The 20,742-nt window shown below is 48.0% G+C and overlaps 1 protein-coding gene across 8 annotated transcripts in view; it reads right to left on the bottom strand.

Annotated features, from left to right (window-relative positions):
* Positions 1–4,319: 4,319 nt before the first annotated feature.
* The window catches only part of SCML4 (Scm polycomb group protein like 4), a 96,787-nt gene continuing 80,364 nt past the window's right edge, over positions 4,320–20,742 (bottom strand). For 5 of the 8 annotated variants that reach the window (XM_046004938.1, XM_046004940.1, XM_046004944.1 and 2 more), the window contains 4 exons: positions 15,063–15,353; positions 7,092–7,237; positions 6,337–6,408; positions 4,320–4,628 (listed from right to left, as the gene is read on the bottom strand). In XM_046004938.1, coding sequence (XP_045860894.1) covers positions 4,503–4,628; positions 6,337–6,408; positions 7,092–7,237; positions 15,063–15,353 — 635 coding nt within the window. In that variant the 3' untranslated portion in view covers positions 4,320–4,502. The remainder of the gene's footprint in view (positions 4,629–6,336; positions 6,409–7,091; positions 7,238–15,062; positions 15,354–20,742) is intronic. The other 3 variants (XM_046004939.1, XM_046004942.1, XM_046004943.1) reach the window with 2 other exon arrangements.

Below are 20,742 nucleotides of genomic sequence, written 5' to 3'. Positions count from 1 at the left end.
GAATTTACCACAGGAAGTATCCCAGCTGTTGCTTATTAGCATTAGAACAAATTACACAAAGCAAATTGTTAGCAGACATGTTTCCATAATATTTAACTGGTGGCAATAAATAAGAGAGATTCTCTTTCAAGTAAATGTTAGATTTTCAAAAATCCAGCTTCCAATTGTCCATGAAGGAATCATCTTCGATTAGGGTAACCACTGGAGGGAAGGACTCCTTGGAAGCATGAAGCTCCCAGTGCTCTTCCCTCGATAGCACAGCCCGCAGTGGTTCTGGAAGCCGAGTGGCCGCGTGTGAGTGCAGCGGGGCGTCGGCCCTGAGGTAACATCCCAAGATGGAAACAGGAATGACAGCATCTCTAGACGTCTGACCATCCGCCGGATTCTCCTCTGGGGTTCTCAAGTGGCCTTCTCCTGCCATCAGGGATAGAGGACATGGCAAGACCACAGCAGGGCTAGGCAACCACTCAGTTCTTGGAGTGTTTATGACAAAAAATAATCCACCAACAGGTTTTCACCCCTCTCCTTAACAGAACATTGCAGCTTTACAAAGGTCATCTACTCCCTCATAATCCCATGTCTGTTGTCTGAGGTTAAAAAAAAAAGGTGAGTCCAGTCTCTTCACCCTGTAACCCTGCTAGGGAAGAGCTGAAGAAGTGCCCCGTCAGAACGTTTTGTCACTTGCTCACACTTAATGAAAACCTGGCTAGGCAGAAATAAAGCAGAATATTTCCAACTTTCAAGACCTTCTGACAATGACTAAACTCAAGTCCTTGGTCCCCTCTGGGCTTTTCTGATTATCTTCAGAAATATGACAAAATTCTCCTCAAGCAATCTCAAAAAATAATTTAAAAATGATTTTAATGGGAAAAAGTTAGAAAGGAAAGATTCCACACAGCACATAAATACAAAAATATATTGCGGCTTCAGGGGTTAGGACTGTGAGAGGAGGTGCTCTTTTATCATTTTCTTAAGAAATTTAGAGCGGCGTCTTCTCTCTCGCTCGCTGGTTTCCTTCTCAAGCAAACCAACCCCAGCTCAGGACTCCTTCCCAATAGATTTAAATAATGTATTTGGTTCTGAGGAGCTCTTCATTCTTTCTTCCTGATGAAAGGAGAAAACCTTGGCAGCCCTGCTGAAGAGCAATGGGGGGAGCCGGGTGAACGCTCTGGTGAGCACTAAACAAGGCCCTTGAGATGTCTGTCCCCTCCCTGCGAGGTCCCCGGCTAGGTGCCTTGCCTCAGTCCCAGGGAGCCTTGGCTGGCTGGCTCCACTGGGCTGGTCAGAGCCTGAGGGAAGCTGACCAGAACCCGGCACCGTCCCCAGCTGCCTTCAGGGCGCCCCCTGCTGGCAGTAGGGGGGATACTTCGTCCCTAAGGCAGAGAGAAGGTTCTGCCTCCAAGTTCCCAAAGCTGGGGGCGGGGGGGGGGGTGCATTTTACACCAAGCGAACGAACGGAATAGCAAACACGCTCTCAGCCTCTTCCTTAGGCTCTTTCAACCACTGTGTTAGGACACACACACACACACACACACACACACACACACACACGCTACATTTTTTACCTGACATCTTCACAAAGGGATCCATGCACTTGGGAAATAATTAAAATGAGTTAGGCAATAGAATGGTCCCTAGATTTTTAAAAAGTGTTTAACAGACACAGGTGATTGGAAATGTCTGGACATGAACACACACACACACACACACACACTCTAATTTGGAATTATGCGAAACTATGTCATTATTCACCACAACCTGAAGCAAAGCTACGGCAATGGAATAACAAGGATTGTGTCTGTACAAGTGTGAGGCTCCCGAAATAAGCTCCCATTTGGACGAGAGTGACACACATGGCCTGACTCTTTAAGGTCCATTTGGAGGAAATGGCCTGGCATGTTTTACATTTGCTGAGCTATTTAGCTGCTTGGTTTGACAAGATTTTTGAAAGGGGTGAAAATTAATTATAATTGCAGTATTGCTACAATAATTTGGTTGGCTAATTGCATTTCAGTGCAAAAACAGGCAAGGAGGAATTTCCTCCCTGGGTTATTTTCTGATATGGCAGCATTCATTTTAAGAGTAATGAGATTTTTAAAAAGTCAAACCTTAAATATCATGGCTTCAGCAATCTGTCCTGCTTAAAGTTTAATGCAAAATGAGATCGCACCTCCGTGAGAGCAGTTACACGTGAACACAGATCCAGTTTGCTCCGAGGCTTGAGATGATTAAAATCTCTCTCCCCCCGGAAACCTACTCAAAGGATCTCTTTGACATTGTTTGGGGATGACTTGAATCTGGGGGCACCTACGTTCATGCTTTTGTAGTGAGGGAGGCACCGGTGGGGGTGGGTGGGAAGCTGTGAAAGTCTCTCCACGAGGTATATGTATGTTGATGGAAGAGGCAGGACAAGTTTCAGAGGACTGAGCCAAAAAACAGCTCATCTGGGTTGTTGGGGGACTTTCTGTATCTCACCGTTTTCAGAGGGCAGTTCTGAGTACATAAACTAGCCATGGCGTTTTGAGGGGACTTAGCTAACTCCAGACCAGCCACAAATACTTGCAATGAACAAACTTGGAGGGGCAGAGTCATCGATCATGTTAGAATCTTGGAAGACCCCATCCCGAGGCCCGATTCAGGGTAGTACCGTCAGGTGCCCAAAGCAACCCACACTAAGCCCCTCCACAACCTGATGACCCAGACTCAGTCTGTGGGCAGGTTTAGGACATCGTCCTCCTTCCTGTCTCTGTCTTGCTTTCAGTCCAGCCACCGTTTGTGTGTCTAAAAAAAGATTTCGCTAGGATTTTTTCTTTTTTCTCTTCTCATCAAAGTGGGTTGTCCTCCTCTAAGTTCTAACTGATTTATAGAAGATCAATATGCAAATCTAGCCTGGCTGGCCCCAAGGGTGTACATCTGTCCTGTGCAAGGGCTCCTGGGTGAGGGGGGAGGGGAGGAAATCCCCCCTTCTCTGTTCATCGCCTGAGACCACCCCCCGCCGCCTCCTGCATCCCCAGAGAAAGGTGTGCTTTTTCTAATTTGCACTTGGGCCCAGGGAGGCCCTGAGTTTTCCTTGATCCTCACCCTCCCAGAGACTGTGGAATCTAGTCTTCATCTCCTCACCTCCAACTGGACACTGTAGATGTTTTTAAGGGAGAGGATATACCCATGGCAGGGGTGAATTCATTTTGTAAATATGTTTCCTCTTCAGCGTGGGAGGACGAATAAAAGAGAGAGGGAAAGAGAGAAAGGAGAAGGATAAAAAGAAGAATGGAGATGAGGTTGCCCTCTGCCTCGTAAATCGGGGACTCATCATCGTCCTTCCTTGGACACAGCTGCAAAGGGGTAAAAAATCAATTTTTTCCTATTACTCCACAGTGAGGAGGGAAAACCTATTTGTAAATGGAATTAAATCCAATGATAGCATGTCTGTGTATTTGTTGAGAGCTAGAAAAATTAGCCAGCGGTACAACTACATAATCCAGCACGTAACGAGAAATCAACACTCTCCCATTTCAAAGCTTATCTGAGACATTTTTCTCCTTTTTTAAAGAAACACCCATGGCTAAATGTCAGTAAGACTCTTCAGCGCGCCAACACGTCAACACCCCTGTGAGGACTCTGAAAGGGAGGGAACTCCAAAGCCCCATCTGGGAGGAACATACTTCTAAATTTTTGCCTTTGCTGCTTGTGCATCTCAGTCAGTCAATAATGACTGGATGTGAACTAGAACGTTCTAGAAGACAGTTTCTTCCCCATGTTGCGATCTGTGGTGCTGACTGTGGAAGAAATTCCCCGTATCTGTGTAGGCTAGATCTAGTCCACAGAGACCCTAACCCGCCCACTGAGTACTAAATCAGCAGGCTCCGGCTGGGAGGGTCTTGAAACTTCATTAGCAGTCTGCCCTCTAGTGGGACAACACAGTACTTCAATTAACTCGGAATAGAAAAGATTTTTTTTCTTCTCTTTCAGAGAGCAAAAGAATTCAAGTTTTCCAGATAGTGCAAGGTGAGGAGGCATGTTTCCTCAGAAGACAGCTTCCAGAGCTGAATTAAGCAAGGCTCACAATGACAGGTCCCCTGGGGCAGAGTTAAAAACGTTTGAAACGGGTGGTGCTATGGTGGAGTTCCCGTAGAGACAAAGGTCTTTCTTCTCACATCCATGGAACCCTCCAGGGTTCTCCTTGGCCAGTAGCATTGGGGTCCCTGATCTCTCGTCATAAAGACAGGACCCCTACTTACAGCCACCGACCTACCAGGAATGCTAAAATAATAGGCTTTTCCATTAATTTTTGGCAAATCATTAACACAGAGGAGCCTTTCAAAAGGGCCATGTTGAATTTTTTTAAAAGGCAGAGATGCACAAGTTTTAGAAAAAGACCCAGTCTTTGTGGATGTTATTTTTCAGGAGAGAAGCCATTTTGTGATGGCGGCTGGATGTTGGTAAGGCAGAAGATGATCCTGAGACCTGCTGTCCGGACTTTGCTTCCATCTTCTGAGAAACCTTCAGAATTTGGCTTGCTTCAGTTTATCGATATGGTAGCAGAGTTTCAGGGCAGGTCCCAGTTTCAGACCTAAGTACTTCATGATCATATCACTCTTCAGCAACAAGAGAGCATTGCCGTCAATCTCCTGGTGGGACAGGATCAGAAACAAGAAAATCCAGATGATGGTGAGATCGATCAGGCAGTGGCTACAGTTAAGACGGGGTCAGGGTATGAGGTAAGGGAATATGGGTTCACTCAGGCATATATTCTCTTAGTCCCAAGGCAATATCTTCTTTTTAAAAATAAAGCAAAAAGATACTATTTGTTCCTCTTCCCATACTCTCCCTGAGGTCATATGACACTGAGTCTTTCATATTCCTACTCCACTGATTGAAGGAGCCAAACATAAACCCAGTTCCTAATAGCCCCCATGTGATATTTATCTCCTTATCTGCTCTAGGGCTAAAGGAGCAAAAAGTTTGCAGTGGACTTAAAGTTTGTGTCCCCCACCCAAATTCAAACGTTGAAATCCTAACCCACCGATGTGATGGTATTTGGAGGTGAGGACTTTGGGAGGCAACGAGGTCATGACGGTGGAGCCCTCAGGAATAGGATCAGTATTCTTCTAAAGCAAGGTGGCAGTCTGCAACTGGGAAGGGGGCTTCTCACCCTGACCTTGGACTTACAACCTCCTGAGCTGAGGAATACATTGCTCTGCATTTTGTTACAGCAGCCTGAAGAGACTAAGACAAGGTATGGTCCATCAGACCCAGAAACTAGCAGTTACCCTTCCATTTCAGGTGCTGGTATGAGGCCCTGGTATTCTGTCCATCACCCTAATCTCTTGCTTCCTTCCTTGGTAGTAAGCCCACCGACCTTGAGCTGATTACCAAATTGCTAATTACACTTGACAAGGGATTTTAGGTGTTTGGCGCTATTAACAATACCAGGGAGCACACAAGTAAATAATGCACCTGCTTCATCTCAGGATTTAGCAAAAAGGACTACCAAGGGGATGCCAACCTCAAGGGTGAGGTCATGGTATTGTTTCCCATTTGTCTCTGAAAATGGTAACCCTCCAGAATGCTTGTAGAATTCATGAACCTAGTAATGCTCAGTTTCCTTGCTCAGCTACATTGTTATTTTCAGGTCACAAAAGACAAAGAGAGTTTGAGTGCTCAGACTGGAGAAAGAGGCAGTTACATGAGTCATACAACTGAGGACCCCCCTCCCTTCTCGTGCATCCAGCCAGCCAACAAGAAGCATCCACTCCAGATCACTCACTCTCTGTCGCTGGCAAAATGGCAGAGTGGACAAGTTCTCATCTGCGGGCCTAATCTTCTCTTTTACCCCACCTCCTGGCCTACTACCATGCCCTACAACTCTGGAAGAGAGCCAAACTCCTCTCACTCAGATCCCGCTCACCATAAACCACTCTGGGATCCTTGCTCTCAAGGCCTGGCTGTCCAGTGAACTCAAATACATCCCTCATGAAATGTGAGTGTCGGGTGAGAGGAGAAGTCTCCCCAGATCTGAGAATATGGTTCTATGACAGAATCACCAAATAAAAGCGAGAGACAGGGGGAGAATATCATGGTAACTGGGCTTGGCCAGAGATGATGCTCCCTCTCCTCCCCACCCAAGATGTCTACAGCCTGCCCCCTGAAACTGGGAGGATGTTAGGTTAACTAGCAAAAGGGAATTAAGGTTGCTAAAGAGCTAACTTGAAAAATGGGGGGGGGGGGTATCCTGAATTGCTGGGTGGGAGAGCCAGTTGTAATCACCAGGATCCCTAAAAGTGGAAGAAGAAATCAGAAGAGAGCACGGGAGCTGGCCGCCGGAGAAGGACTCGCCTGATGCTGCTGCATTGGAGGACGAGGGCCGAGCCATCCAGATGCTGGAAAAGGCAGGGAAGCGAATTCTCCCTAGAGTTTCCAGAAAGGAACTGTCAGCCCTGCAGACGCCTTGACCTCAGCCCACTGAGAGCCTGGTCAGACTTGTGACCCTCTGAGCCAGTAGATAATAAACCTGTGTTGTTCTAAGCTAGATGTTTGCGGTACCTGGGGAGAGCAGCAATAGAGGGCTGACATCGGGAGCGTATTAAGACGGCTCATGCAGCAGTAATTATTACCTGGTCCCCCCCCCCAATTTACCATCTTTATATATTTCAGACTCTCCGAGTTTTAAGAGTCCATGCCAACTGAAGGCTAACTACAAGCTGGGCACCATGCTCAAGCCCTGACGTGCATTTTCTCATCGAATCCTCCCAGCGGCGCCCGGGCACGTTGTAGGTGTGCTATAAATGTTTGTCGAATGCACAGACAGACGGATGGATGGGCAGGAAAACAGGCATACTTAATAAAGGCCAAAAGGAGGGAACAGATGGGACAAATATCCCTTCTTAAAAACAAAACTAAGTGGTTGTTCTGCTCGGAGAAGCCTGTGGCTCCATCTGGCCTCCCTCAGCCCGGGTGCTGGGTTTAGCCCACCAGCTCCTGCAGCCCTGTCTCCCTGACCCTCCCCGCTCCTTCGTTCCTCCCCCAGCCCTCCCCTCCTTCTGGGGCCAGCCCCCGACCATACCCCCTCACCCTGCCCGCCCCGCACCTACGTGCTTTCTGAAGAGCTCTACGTGTGGACCCAGAGCCTGCGGGTCAGCGTCTTTCACGAACCAGACCACGTCCTCCACAGTCCAGGTGGAAGGGTTCCTGCTCCGTGGCCGCCTGGCGTCCGGCCCATCGGGGGGAGGGCTGGAGGCTGGATGGGTGAACAGAGAAGAGTATGAGACAGGGGGACAAGGGCCTCCCTGCCTCCCTGGGTGGCCTGCCTGCGCCCCCCACCCATCCTGGCCTGAGTGACCTTCTGCGACAGAGAAAGGTTGAGAGCGGCTCGTGGGGAGCCTTCAACACCGGGAGGTTGCTTCTAGAAGCCAAGGCTCCATCCGGGCAAAAGCCCTCTGTCCTCCCAGGGAGTAACATGCTAGAAAACAGATCTCCTTCAGCAGGCTGAGATTCTGAGCCACGTTCGAGTTTTTAAAAACCCCTCCTGCTTAGCCCTATCTCAGGGAGCCCTGGACCTCCTGCAGCCGGGTCCCTTGGTGACCAGAGAAAGCTTGCCAAGATCAACATCCCGCTGGGCCCTATAGTGTTGGGGGGCCCAAAATGAATGCAGATCCCCTCTGCCTCCACTGGGGACACCGAGACAATAGAGACATGGCAGAACTGAGGTGCATTTGGGTGCCTGTTCGGGGTCTCTGCAACCAAAGCTTGGACCCCCTGTCTGCGAGGGCCACGAGCAGAAAGGAGACGTGGTCTTACCACTCCGGGTGTGCCCCGCGTGCCTTCACAGCCCCCTGCTCTTCAGAGTGCTTGCTGTGATCTACTCCACCAGCTGGGGGAACCCCTCGACAGCACAGGGCCTACTCCTGGTCCTCGATAAACGATGACTGCGTGAGCTGCACCAATGGGACAATGCATCTCCCAGATGGCAGGTTAAAAGGTGCAGGATGAGTGGAGTGGAGTAAAACAGATGCCTGGCACTATTTAGGGGTTGACTCTTTCTGGTATGTCCCAGACTAACTCATCCTCCTTCCTCCACACCAGCTTCTCCTCCAGCCCCTCAGGTTTCTGGAACCATAGTGACGTCTCTACGGCTACCTCTGTCTCTAGCATCCCTAATTCAGTCCCCACAGTGAATTATTCTAAAGCTCTTAGAAGGATGCCTCTCACCCCAGATCCTCTCTTATATCCTGCTTCCCCTGGCTGGGAACCTCTTACCAAACCCCTGCAACCGTTTCCTGTGGGTATCCTTGCCCTGGGATCTCTTTCTTCTAGAGCACACCTGTATACTGCCTCAACGCCTTCCCCAGACCCGGCTCTCTCTGTGCCCCCTTATGAATGTCCCTTGCCTACGTGCTGACTCCTGAGTGCACACTCTAGCTCAAGGTCAAGGACTCTCTTTGGTCTTAATAATTTCTTTCCTTCTGAGACAGAGGGGAAGAGCTTTGGTGCCAGAGAGACCTAGGGACAAATGCTGGAGCGCCCATTGCTAGCAATTTGACCATGACTCAGCTCATTAACTGTAAAGTGGCAACGCTGTCCTCCAGGAAGGGCAAGTGTCAGGGCTGGAATGGGATCAGGCATGGTCCTAGAGCTCTTGTGCATCACGTGCTCCCCAAAGGGAAGGAGGCGCCCGGTGTGCCTCCGCCGCCCTCATGCACCCTCCTGTCGGGCACGCCCACCACGTGTCTACCCAGCTTCCCTTCTCCATCTTCAGCTGGTGCTTTTTGCTTCCCTCTAGAAGCATTTACACTCCCCCCTTTTCCACAGACGTTCCACCAGGCATCAAAGCCCAGGCAGACCCTTCCCAGGCAGTATGTCTGTGTCCTGCCACCTGGATGTGCCCTTCCTCTGCTCCCAACCCCCACACCTTTGTTCTACGATGCTTTCCACAATTGCCTTATACTGCAAGTATGCATGTCTGTAACCTCCAGTTAGGTTCAAGTTTCTTGAGGATGATCATTTTCCTCTTCCCCAACCCCATTCCTGCCCCATTCATTCCAGAAACATCTACTGAGTGTCTCTTCTCTGCTAGGTCTGGGGCAAAATGTTTGGTGAAAAACAGGATCCTCTCATTACAGGGTTTGTAATCCCTGACTCCTCCCCAATTCTAGGTAAATGTGCTTGTAAATAAGGGCTCGATATACTTTGTGGAAACAGTCTAAATAACTGATTCAAAAGCCTTGAGCAGGTAATTCTTAATCCTATTTTCAGACCAGAAGAAAGCGGAAGCTCTGAACAATGAAGTGGTTTCCCTACAGAATAATTCCACGTCCAGACGCCTCGGCTTCCATTTCCCTCCTCCAGTCCCAGGGTGGGGGGACTCTTTCTTGCTCCTCTTTTTAGTGCGCTCGAGAAGGGCCCGGTTCTCCATCAGTGCTGAGCGAAGTACGGCATCGCATTTCCAAGTCTGCCCTAAAATCATAATGGTTTGCTCGAGGATTGGATTTACTTTGGGATTTCCCCGGCCTTTTCCTTGCTGGACCTGGAAGGGTCCCCTAAGGTGGGTTGGCACGGGGCATTTTGCCGGGAAACTGCTAAGGCACCCTGGGGCCATCTGAATGCTGATGCATGCTTATTAGAGTTGATTTCACTGCATTTAAAGACATCTGCACGCAACATGGAGACGAGGAATCACGGAAATCCGCCCCATTGGGGCTTTGGCGTTAATTGCGGTGATAATAGATGTTCTGATTACAAAGGCTGGAAGTCTTTCGGTGCCAAGAATGATTTTAAAGTGATCAGAGCAGAGGTCAAATCGAGTTTCCTGTATCTGATAGGAAAAGGGAGAACCCCAGACCGATTCAGGGCATCGTCCCGGGGAGCCTAAGCTCCTCCAGCAAGGTCAGGGCCCTCCTTTGCCAGGGGCCCCGGTGGGGGCAGAGGGATGCTGAGCAAGGGAGGGGGGGATGGGGGCTTGTCTTTACTGAGGAGGCTCTCCAGGTGCTGTCTGTGGAGGGAGCAGACCAGTTGGAAAGTGGCTCCACTCCTGGTGCCTGGTGTTTGCTGTGGGCGTTTTTCACTTTTCCAGGATGGAATGGCAGCAGGCGGGCCTGGCTTGGGAGCCTGGCCGAGGGGGCCTCTTAGTCATACAGCAGCAGGAAGCCTGTCACACCTTGAGAGTCGCTCAAGATCCAAAGCACATAAGGTCGCTGTAGAAGGAAGAGAAATGGAACTTTCCAGCGCAGGTTTGTAAAGCCTTTGCAGTGGTCTTTGCTCACATAGATAATAAATACACTAGCCCCCCACTTCCACATGTGAAGGTGTCAGGAAGACAGATGGGTCTGGCCTGACATAGCCGGGCCAGGCGGAGGAGACTGGACAGCAATGAAAAGAATGTGAAAAAAATCTCGCTCCTAAAGGCCCAGGGCATGCAGAGTGCTCACCAGAGGCCTTTCTGGGAAGGCAGCATTCTCCAGCTCAGGGCACTCTGTGTGTGTCATGTGTCTTCTCTGGAGCTGCCGGAGACAGTGAAGAAGGAAACCCAGTTGTGACTGGGTGTATAATTAAAGATGGCGGCAGTTGTTTCTAAAGTTGTTCCACATGCACCAGGGACGGAATGCCTGTGCGTCAGTGCTTAGAGCCACCCTGGCATTGTCACAGCCCAGGTCCTCGCACTGCTGTCTGTTGAGTCTCTGTGTCTCACGCATGCCCACAACCACATACATAATCTCCTTTTGCTCTTTCATCATTCAAAGAAAAGTTCTTCCCCCAGGATGAAGGAGCCCTTGCCAAGCCTGTGCTCACTTCAGCCCCTTCACATAGAGTGTGGGCCCCACTCTCCTTTTTCTGACTGGGTGGTCAGTCTCTCTGTCCATCACCCCACACCTCACCCCCAATGAAGCAAACTCTCATCCACGGGAAGCATTTGGGCGGCAATAACAATATCATATTTACTTCCTTTCTTGATTCTGAAGCTTGGACTAATTGTGGTTGGGAATTCTGTAACATGGCCTATTTAATGCAAAAGTTAGGAAGCTTTTGTTATCTGAAAACCTTATAGCTCTTGGTGCTTATATCTAGGATGAGAGACGGGGAAGAGCTTTCAAGTTTTTACCCAAGTATCAGGAAAAACCAGGGAGATGTCAATATGTCCCCTCAGAGCTCACTGGCAGAGGCCATAGGTAGCAGGAGGCCAGGGTGAGTCCTCATGGCTGGTCATGTCATCCATGCCTACCCTTCTGCCTGAAGCCCCATGCAGTTTTCTGGCTTCTCTTTTTTAAACCATTCTGATTACCACCACAGGGGGAAAAAATCCATTTTTAGGTCCCTTCTAGGACTTATGACTCGGGTCAAACCCTCCTGAAGAGGTATGGTTTCTTACCACCAACTATTTACACCTGGGATGAAATTCCAGAGCAAAAATGGAGCAGTTCCTTGGGCGGAGGGAAAACTTATAAGCCTCCAGAGGGCCCACAGCAAGGACCCAGCCTGATAGGTGACAAATGGGCAAGGAGGCCAATGACTCAATTCAGCACAGCTCATCTCTATGGCTTCCAATGTGTTTAACTGTGCAAACTTGGTTCAAGCAAAGCGTATGTAGAACCCCACTCTGCAAATGTGAAGAGGCCCTGGTTGGGAGGGGGGAGAGAGGAGTGTTGGAATCCTCTCTGTTCCCATCCCCCCTTCCCTAGCCCCTAAAGCCTCAGAGGGACTCCCTGAAGCCCACTGAACATAGTTTGAAAATCCCTGGGGTAATTTTGAAAGATGCAGTCTTTGGAGCCAGTTAAAGTAAAATCCTGGCTTAACACTTGAATCTTATCTTGATCTTCACTTTCTTTATCTGTACTGTATATGATACCCACTATAATAATATATACATACTATAATAATAAATTGTAAAATATAACTTATAGGAAGTCATAAATAATGTATGGAAAGTGTCTGGCTCATATTTACTATATAGCTATTTAGTAAATGCCTCAAACAAGCAGTCCCCTTTTCTGGGACTGTGGAGGACTGAGAGATGAGCAAGGGACCTCACGAAGCTGAGGGTCTGGTTCCTACTGTGGGACAAGAAGGAGGACGTGCTAGAGATAAGGGAACAAAGTGCTACAGAAGGAAATCGACGGAATGAACATTTTTCATTGGAAGGTGTGGTTGAGACTGTCGATTGTCTCCCCAATATCTTTTTTCCACTTCTTTTGTAACAGAATCCCCGATTTCCAGCTGGGATCATGTTGCTTAGAATAAAACCATATTTCCCAGTTTCCCTTGCAGCTGGTGGTCATGTGACTATGTTCTGGCCAATGAGATGTAAGCAGAGTGGAACCCTGTTTCAGAGAGGTCGGCACTGCCCTCCGTCCCCTTATTCTCTCTGGTATCTGCGGTTCCATTTAACATACTGGTTAAAGGAATCTTTGGAGCATTTGAGAGTTAGTGTACCTACAAAGGGTGAATACTTTTATTTTTCTTCAGTGTAACACAGAGGCTCAACAATGGACTTCAGCTGCTATAATCTGCAGCTGCTTTACTCTGAGGAAGCTGTGATTTTTTAATATCCCACAGCCCAGAGGGGTCCTGCTAATTATGAACCACTCTGATTTGCTGGGTATCAAAGTTCTCACTAATATCTCTAAGTTGTTTAAGAGACGGCCAGTTTTCAGGATAGAGTTAGTGATTTGCTTGGCGTGGAAAGTAGCAGGTGGACTCCATCTCTCTGATTTTACCTGAGCCCTGAGTGAGTGGGGCTTTCCCAGGGAGCAACCCGAGCTCCAACAGAAAGAGCTCTCTCTCAGAGCTGGTTCCTGGAGAGGGTCTGGGCCTCTCCTCAAGGCAGACTCCTCAGATAGCTAACCTGGGTGTCATTCCAGGAGAACAAAGGGCTGAGGTTGGGATGAATATGAAAGACAAGAGGGTTGTTGAAGCTGGGATGGGAGGGAAACTACCTTGAGATCCTTTCAGGGGGTCCAAGATTCCCCTCATCTGGGGGTACCAGATAGACCGGGATGGAGCAGACAATTATTCAGCTAGTGACAGAAGTTCTCTTCATTGAAATTATGCCTTCTTCTTACTGCTTGAATCCTACATGTAGGACCTATGGCTTGATACTCCACCAACTTGAATGGAAGAGACAGTAAATATCTCCTTTTGAGAAAGTGTTAACACTCTTAGGATTATGAGTCAATTCAATCAGGTGATGTCCTATGATCACTGCCCTGAGAAAATGGGAACTGGGTTGAGAAGAGGTGGCGCGGAAGAGACACGTGAAGGGCAGAGGGACACCAAGACGAGGGTTTTGACAACCAGGGGCAAACCGTGAGGGCACTGGCATCATGACAGGGGCATAGGGATAATGAACGTTTACTGAACTACTCTATACCAGATGTTACAAACTCTGGGGACAAGCCTAGGAAACAGCTGGGGTCCCCCCTTTACATTACAATGTTGGTTTGTGCTGGATCTTGTTCTCTTCTCTTGTTCTTAAAAATCAGGTGGAAAGTGTCTCTCCTCTTTGGAAAATGGGCTCTGTCCATTCAAATCTTTTGCCTGGCTGATGGCTCTACCTGATAACGTTGGGAAGTAGTCCGCAGGACGCCTCTACATTTGCCAAGAGCCCCCATGGCTGAGAGATTCTGCGCTCTGCCCCCCAGAACTGCCTTTCCCTCCAGCATTTCCTGCACACCTTTCTACCTCAGCCGGGAAAGGCTTGTGCAGGACGGGGGAGGAATTTGAAGGGAGCATGTGGAGGATGTTGGACCAACAAAACAGCTCATCACTGTGGCTTCTCAGGGCTACTGGTAGAGAGAGCTGCGACTCAGAATAAAGCTGTGGCTCGCCAGAGAAGACAGCCAACCCACTTGGAGGTTCCAGAAGGCAAGATGGAGACTCCCTGACTCCTCCTTGGCCTGGGGCCTCCTCTCTTTGGCAGTTTTCAGGTGCAGAGCTGCTGGGCTGTGGTCTCTTGAGAGATGTGTTCACATGATCTGTGACTGCTAATGTTTATTGAGCTCTTACCATGTCTTAGGTCTTGCATTAAATACACATATGAACTTATTTAATCCTCCCAACAAACCTATGAGGTAGATGCTATTGTTACCATTCCAATTCTACAGGTGAGGAAACTGAGGCACAGAGCAGTTCAGACGTGCAGAAGGTCATAAGGTCGGGAAGTGGTGGGTCCAGGATTCCAGCCCAGTGCATCTGGTTCCACAGTCCACGTGATTATCTACTATGCTCTACAGCCTTTGTTCATTAATGCAATACTGAAGTTTGAAAATGAGTTTTAAAAAACCATAATCCATAAGGGATACCAAGCTATCCCTTTTGTGAGAGCCCTTTTGTGCACCGCATCCCAACGAGGGATCTTTAACGGAAGAGACTGAAGCTCATTCTGTCTAATGAAACCAGCACTGTAGAAATGTGTAACTCTGGCTCCTTTGTATCCTGCAAAGGTCACCCACTAAACAAGAGACGATGCTTTACTGACATCTCGTTCTTCTTTTTCCTGGCATAGTGTTGATCTACACCTTTCAGATTCCCTTAGAGTTAAGTGTGGCAAAATGGCCAGTTCTTGCCAATGAAATGTGAGTGGAAGTGACTTGCATCGTTTACAGGCTCCAGGGAAGTGTGTGCCTTCTGTGCTTACTCTTTCCCTTTCAACTCACTGGGTGCTGGGGGCACGGAGACCACAGGGGATAGCTGGGCCACAAAATGGACAAAGCCTGAGTCCCTGAATTGGGGTGCCTCTGCCAACTGAGAGCACCCACCTTGGACTCTTGAACAGGAAATGAATTTCTATTGCATCTGAACCACTGTACATTTTGGAGTCTACTTACTCCTACAGCCTAGCCTACTCTAACATACCACTTTCTTAAAAAAAAAATACTGTGGCCAAAGGTTGAAGTTAGCTGCCTTTAAGAACAACAAAAACCCATGAAAGGGCTTCTGATTTCCCAGTGTTCCCAGGTTCAGACAGCATGGTTTCCCTCCCCTCCCTACTCCCATCCCCCTACATGCAGTGATCCCAGAACAATGGCCGAGGAGGTTAAAACACGGGGAAGCCAGAACATGCATTACATTACCACATCTGTTTCCTTCGAGAGAGGTCCCGTTTCTCTTGGGGCTGGAGCCTGGGGGCCTCAGCCCAGGTGCCAAGGGGCCTCCAGAGGACATGGGGCTGGAACGGGGACCATTGGCAGTGGTGGCCAGGCCTCCCCCAAGATGGCCATCTCCAGAGTTCTGCCTCTTGCAGTACAGCGAGGAGGAGGTGGGGAAGGAGCCCCTGTGGCCAAAGGCGGAAGTGGAGGGGTCCACGCTGTAGCGGTTCATGCCTACAGGGTTCACCAGGCACTCCTCAGTGGTGGCTGTTTTTGCTAAGCAAGAAGGCAGGACAGAGAAGCAGAGATCAGAGAGCAAGCCAAGAGGCCACCTGACAGTCTTGGCAAACGTTTCCCCTGCAGAACCAGTGCCTCTATCGGTGGGGATGAGAGATGAGGAAGAACGGACCCCACGTCATAATCCCCAATAGTTCACCTCTCAACAGATTGAGACACTTGCCTCATCAACAAAGCATATTATGGTAGGGATGAGAGATGTGCCCCTCTCTGTTCAGAGGAAAAAGTGATTATTTTGGCTATTGATGACTTGAAAGTAAAATTCAAAGGTCTTTCTCCTTTCATGGTGTTGCCCCTCCAATAGTCTCTGCCAGCTTGTCTGAATCTCCCTGCTCTATTTTCTCTTTGCCCACCAACACCGACCTCCTTACCTAGCCCGGGATGCTTGAGAGCTCAAACAGGAGTCACAATGTCCCTGAGTTAACAATCTGATCTGGATGGTGACACAAGGGCAATGGGACTTCTTCCCCATCTTCAGTCTCAAAACACGTGAGGGTACTGCCCTTCCTCCAAAGCTAACAAACTGGGGAAACCAATGCTGATCTGGTCAGCCCTACGGTCTTCCATAAACGTAAAACTTCCGTGCTTTGAAAGATAGCATCAAAAAAGTGAAGAGATTACCCACAGAATGGGAGAAGATACTTACAAATTGTGTATCTCATCAGGGACTTGTTTCCAGAGTAACTCAATAAATGTCAATAAAAAGACAACCCAATTTGAAGATGGACAAAGAACTTGACGAGACCATTCTCCAAAGAAGATATACAAATGGCCAATAAACACACAAAAACATGTTCCCCAACATTAGTCATTGGGGAATGCAAATCAAAACCACAAAGAAGTAGAACTTCCTACTCACTAGGATGATTACAATAAAAAGTCAGATAATAACAAGTGTCAATGATCTGTAGAGAGAGTGGAACCCTCATACACAGCTGGTACAAATGTAAACTGGTGCAGTCTGCCTCTTCCTCAGATAGTTCAAACTAGAGTCACTCTACAACCCAGCAATTCCAGCAATTCCACTCCAAGGTATTTACCCGAGAGAAATAAGAACATACATCCACACAAAAATTGGCACATGAATATTTACAGAAGCACTATTCATAATAGCGCAAAGGTGGAACTAACCCAGAAGGCGATCAACTGATGAATGGATCCCCCAAACGAGGCATATCCACACAATGGACTATTATTCAGACATAAAAAGAAATGAATACTGATACTGCTACAGTGTGAATGAGCCTTGAAATATTCTGCTAAGTGAAAGAATCCAATCACAAAAGGCCACAGATGAAGTGATTCCACTTCTATGAAATGTCCGGGATAGGCAACTCTATAGAGACCAAAAGTAGATTAGTGGTTGCTGAGGGCAGGGGAGGTGGTGGGGGTGGGGAGAGAGTGCTAGCTAAAGGGTATGGGCTTTTTGAGGTGTTGAAAGTGTTCTGCCATTGTGGCTGCACATTTATGTGAATACACTAAAAGCCACTATGTTGCACTCTTGTACCATCTATGAATCATACACCTCAGTAAAGCTATTTAAACAATTCATTGCCAAAGTCTGGTGTTAGGTGTGAACACATCTCGAGAGTGTTGTTACACAAGCAAGCCTGGCCACCACGGCTCTGGCCACCCCCGCAGCTGGGCAGCCTCAATGTACAGTACACATGCTCTGTGCTTTCTGCTTCGTGACCAGTGGAAGGCTGCCAGATGTCTTCAGGAAGCCGGAACTCCACACCTTCACGTGGATGACCTCTATTGCATTTCTTCCGCCTGAATCAGAAGACAGCAGTAGGAAGATTCTAAAAAGGACCAGGCTACAGAGCTATGTACGAGGCTGCCTCCTGAATGGAGTGAGGAAGAGGAAGACAAACACTGAGCACCTACTATGGGCTAGCACCAATTCAAGCCAATTAGCAGGAAAGCTGTCATTGTATTCCTTTCATTGGAATGTTCTCTGTATCTGAGCTACTAATCCTCTCTGTGTCCCTAGTGGCAGGTGCCTTGTTATATGTGAGGAAGCTACTCGTGGTGTCTGGCCTACAGAAGGCACTCGAGAAATATTTACAGAAGGCACTCAAGAAATATTTAGTGACTAGACATTTGGGCCACTGTTAGCAGTGAGGCAGCCATAACACAGAACACACGTTACCATACAGATTCAAAGGTCTATATATAAATTCTTCATGTGGATGCATGATAGACAACGATAAAAAAGACTGAACTAAAACATTTATTCTGTTTATTCAATATTTTAAATCGAGACTAAATATATCTATGTAGTTCTGATAGTGATAAGGTAGAGAACGCAGACAATTCTCCAATCTATATCCATATTTTCCACTGGAAAATACAGATGCACATGAAAGATTGTCCCCCTGCGACGACGTGCAGAAATGGGGAACAAGGGAACATGGACTTTATTGGTTGAAAAAACTGCTGACGACCATGGGTGAGATCAAAGGTAATAAAAGCCAGCTTCTGGGCTAGGATCCAAATGAGTTCATCAAAAAGTAAAACCGACTTGAGAGATCCTTAGGCAATAGCCCTCCAGCCGGCACAGGGTATACCAGTTATCCCGGAGACAGCGGGTGAACGGCCATGGAGATAGCTCCACAACCCCCCCACCGCAGCTCTGCCTAGCCTGTAGCTCCCAGGCAGCCTGGGAGTGAGCAGTACGTTCAGGTGCACACACGAGGGTGCCGTTCAGAATTGATGAGTCACATCTGCTCAAACCTGGTTAAAACAGCCTTTTCCTCACCTTTGTAAATAGGGTTGCTGACACTTACATCATAGCGAAGTGTGAAAATAACTGATACCAGGCAGGCCCTCATCATTCACCCCCAGGACTGAAAAGGGGCTGCACAAAGCAACTAGCCCAGCATTTCCACAAGTGTTAGGTGTGTCCCACTGGCAGGACAGGGCATGATTTTAGGTGGGACTTTGGTATATTTGTTTCCTATGGCTATAGAAAAAAAAATGTAAGCTTAGTGGCCTAAAACAGCAGAAATGCATTGTCTCATAATTCTGGAGACGAGAGGTATGAAATCGAGGTGTTGGCAGGGACACGTTCTTTCTTTCTTCTTCTTCTTCTTTTTAAGATTTATTTTTTATTTTGGAGAGCAGAGGAGTGTGTGGCGGGGGCGGGGGGGGAAGCAGAGGAAGAAAGAAACTCAAGCAAATTCCATGCTGAGCGTGGAACCTGATGTGGGACTCGATCTCATGACCCTGAGATCACGACCTCAGCTGAAACCAAGAGCGGGATGCTTACTGACTGCACCACCCAGGTGCCCCAGAGCCCATGTTCTTTCTTAAGGTTCAAGGGTAGTATCCCTACTTGCCCACCTAGTTGCTGGTGGTAGCCAACAGTCTTCCACTATAGATATATCCCTCCTATCCGCCTCCCTTGTCACGTGGCATCTTTCCTGTGTCTCCGTGTCTGTGTCCGAATGTCTTAGGAAGACATCAGTCAATGGATTAGGACCTATAATCCAGTATAACCTCATCTTGATTACATCTGCAAAAACCCTATTTCTTTTTTTCTTTTTATTTAGAGAGAGAGTGGTGGGAGGGGCGGGGAGCAGAGGGAGAGAGAAAATCTCAAGCAGGCTCCATGTCGGGTGCAGAGCCAGAGACAAGGCTCTATCTCACGACACTGAGATCACGACCTGAGCAGAGATCAAGAGTCCGATGCTGAACCGACTAAGGCACCCAGATGCCCCCCAAATCCTATTTCTAAAGAACATTTCTATTCACAGGCACTGAAAGGTAGGACTTGAACCTGTATCTTTTTGGAAGACACAGCAACAGGTGGACATTGTTTTCTTACAGTCATGTATTTGAGTGTACAGCAATAAAATAGAATTAGTCCATCAAGCCATGATTTCACTGATACAGTATCATTGCTTAAAGAGACTAAGAGAGCTACAGTGAAAGGAAATGAATCCGTTTAAAGGAATATCTTGAGTAAACACTTGCACCACGGTTGTATGGACATGCAGAAATTGTGAAAGGTGGTGTGTTAACAGTAGAACGCGCTGAGTTAGTACCAAGCCCTCTTTTCGGGCTGGTGGTAAATAAAGAAAACAAATGAGCTTCTTATTTAAAAGCTTCCTGCAAGAGATTTTACAATCTCCCTCACAATCAGCTCATTGTACTGCAAATCTCATGGCCTAAAAGTTCCTCCTTACATCTTACCCCCCTTCATCTTGCTTTCTTTGAAAAGATGGCTACTGGATACAGCACCTCTCTACGACTCAAAACCACAAAGTCATCAACATACAGAGAGAGAAACTGTGGGTATGCCGAACTCTCAGTAACTAAGACTTTCCTTGTGGGATGCATGGATTATTGGTTACCTAAAACCGCTCTTTAAAGCCGGTAAAAAGAAGGACTAGATCCTGTGGAGAGAATGACACTTTTTAGCGGTTTTTGTGGCTGACTGGTGAGTGAACACCAGATGGGGCCACCAGTCCTGGGATTGGCCCCGCGCAGACCCAGCTCCGGCGCAGAGACCTGTGGCCAACCAGGGAGCTGACAGGTTAAGATGTTCCCCGGTCCTTTTCTCCCTGGTTTCTTAGAAAATCCCTTCTCATCTGCAATGAGCTTGTCTCCCTGGCAAGGCAGAGATCTCTGTGGAGAACATCAACTCAGCAAAGAGGGATGAGGGAGAGGTGTCTCCTGTACTTTCTTCTGAACCTCCCTGGCTCTATCCAAGAGACAAAGGACGCTGCTTGGAAAATCATTACATCTTTCCTCCAGGAAAAGGAATAATCCGCTCTTGCCAGTCTTACACAGAAAGGCAAACACACCAATAACGCCATCAAAGACATCTGCCGCATGTTCAGGGTTTCATGTCTCGGGAACTCGGGAGAGCCCAGTGTTCCTTTTTCACCAACATGATCTGTGAACTACGTTGTACCCCCCCCCCCCCACACTGCTGTATAGAAAGCCCGTCCATTACTGAAGCCAAAGAACACTCTGGAAGAGTTCAACCCCACTCGAGCCTCAAGGGATGGCCATTTGCTTCTGAGTTTGAACTGTGTCTAAGCCTCGCTGTCCAGGAAACAAACCCGAGGGCCAGGCGTGTGTGGGCACCTCCCTCCTCCCTCACCCCTGCAGAGCCTTCCAGATCGTCCGCCCGATGCAACCCCATTCCTGGAGGGTCAGGGAAGGGCACCCAGAAGGCAGAGAATGTCCAAAGAAAAGCAGGAAGAGATACAGAAGCAGGAAGAAGAAAGCCAAGAGCTGGAGAGATGAATCATTGGATACCACATCAAAAACTAATGATGTACCATACCATGGCTAACTGAGCATAATAATAATAACAATAATAAAACAAAGTCCCAAAGCAGCAGGAGCAGCACAG

Source organism: Meles meles, chromosome 5 (assembly GCF_922984935.1).
Source record: "Meles meles chromosome 5, mMelMel3.1 paternal haplotype, whole genome shotgun sequence".
NCBI classification, from domain to species: domain Eukaryota; kingdom Metazoa; phylum Chordata; class Mammalia; order Carnivora; family Mustelidae; genus Meles; species Meles meles.
The sequence above is the reverse complement of the archived record's forward strand: the minus strand, read 5'-3'. Positions and strand labels throughout refer to the sequence as shown.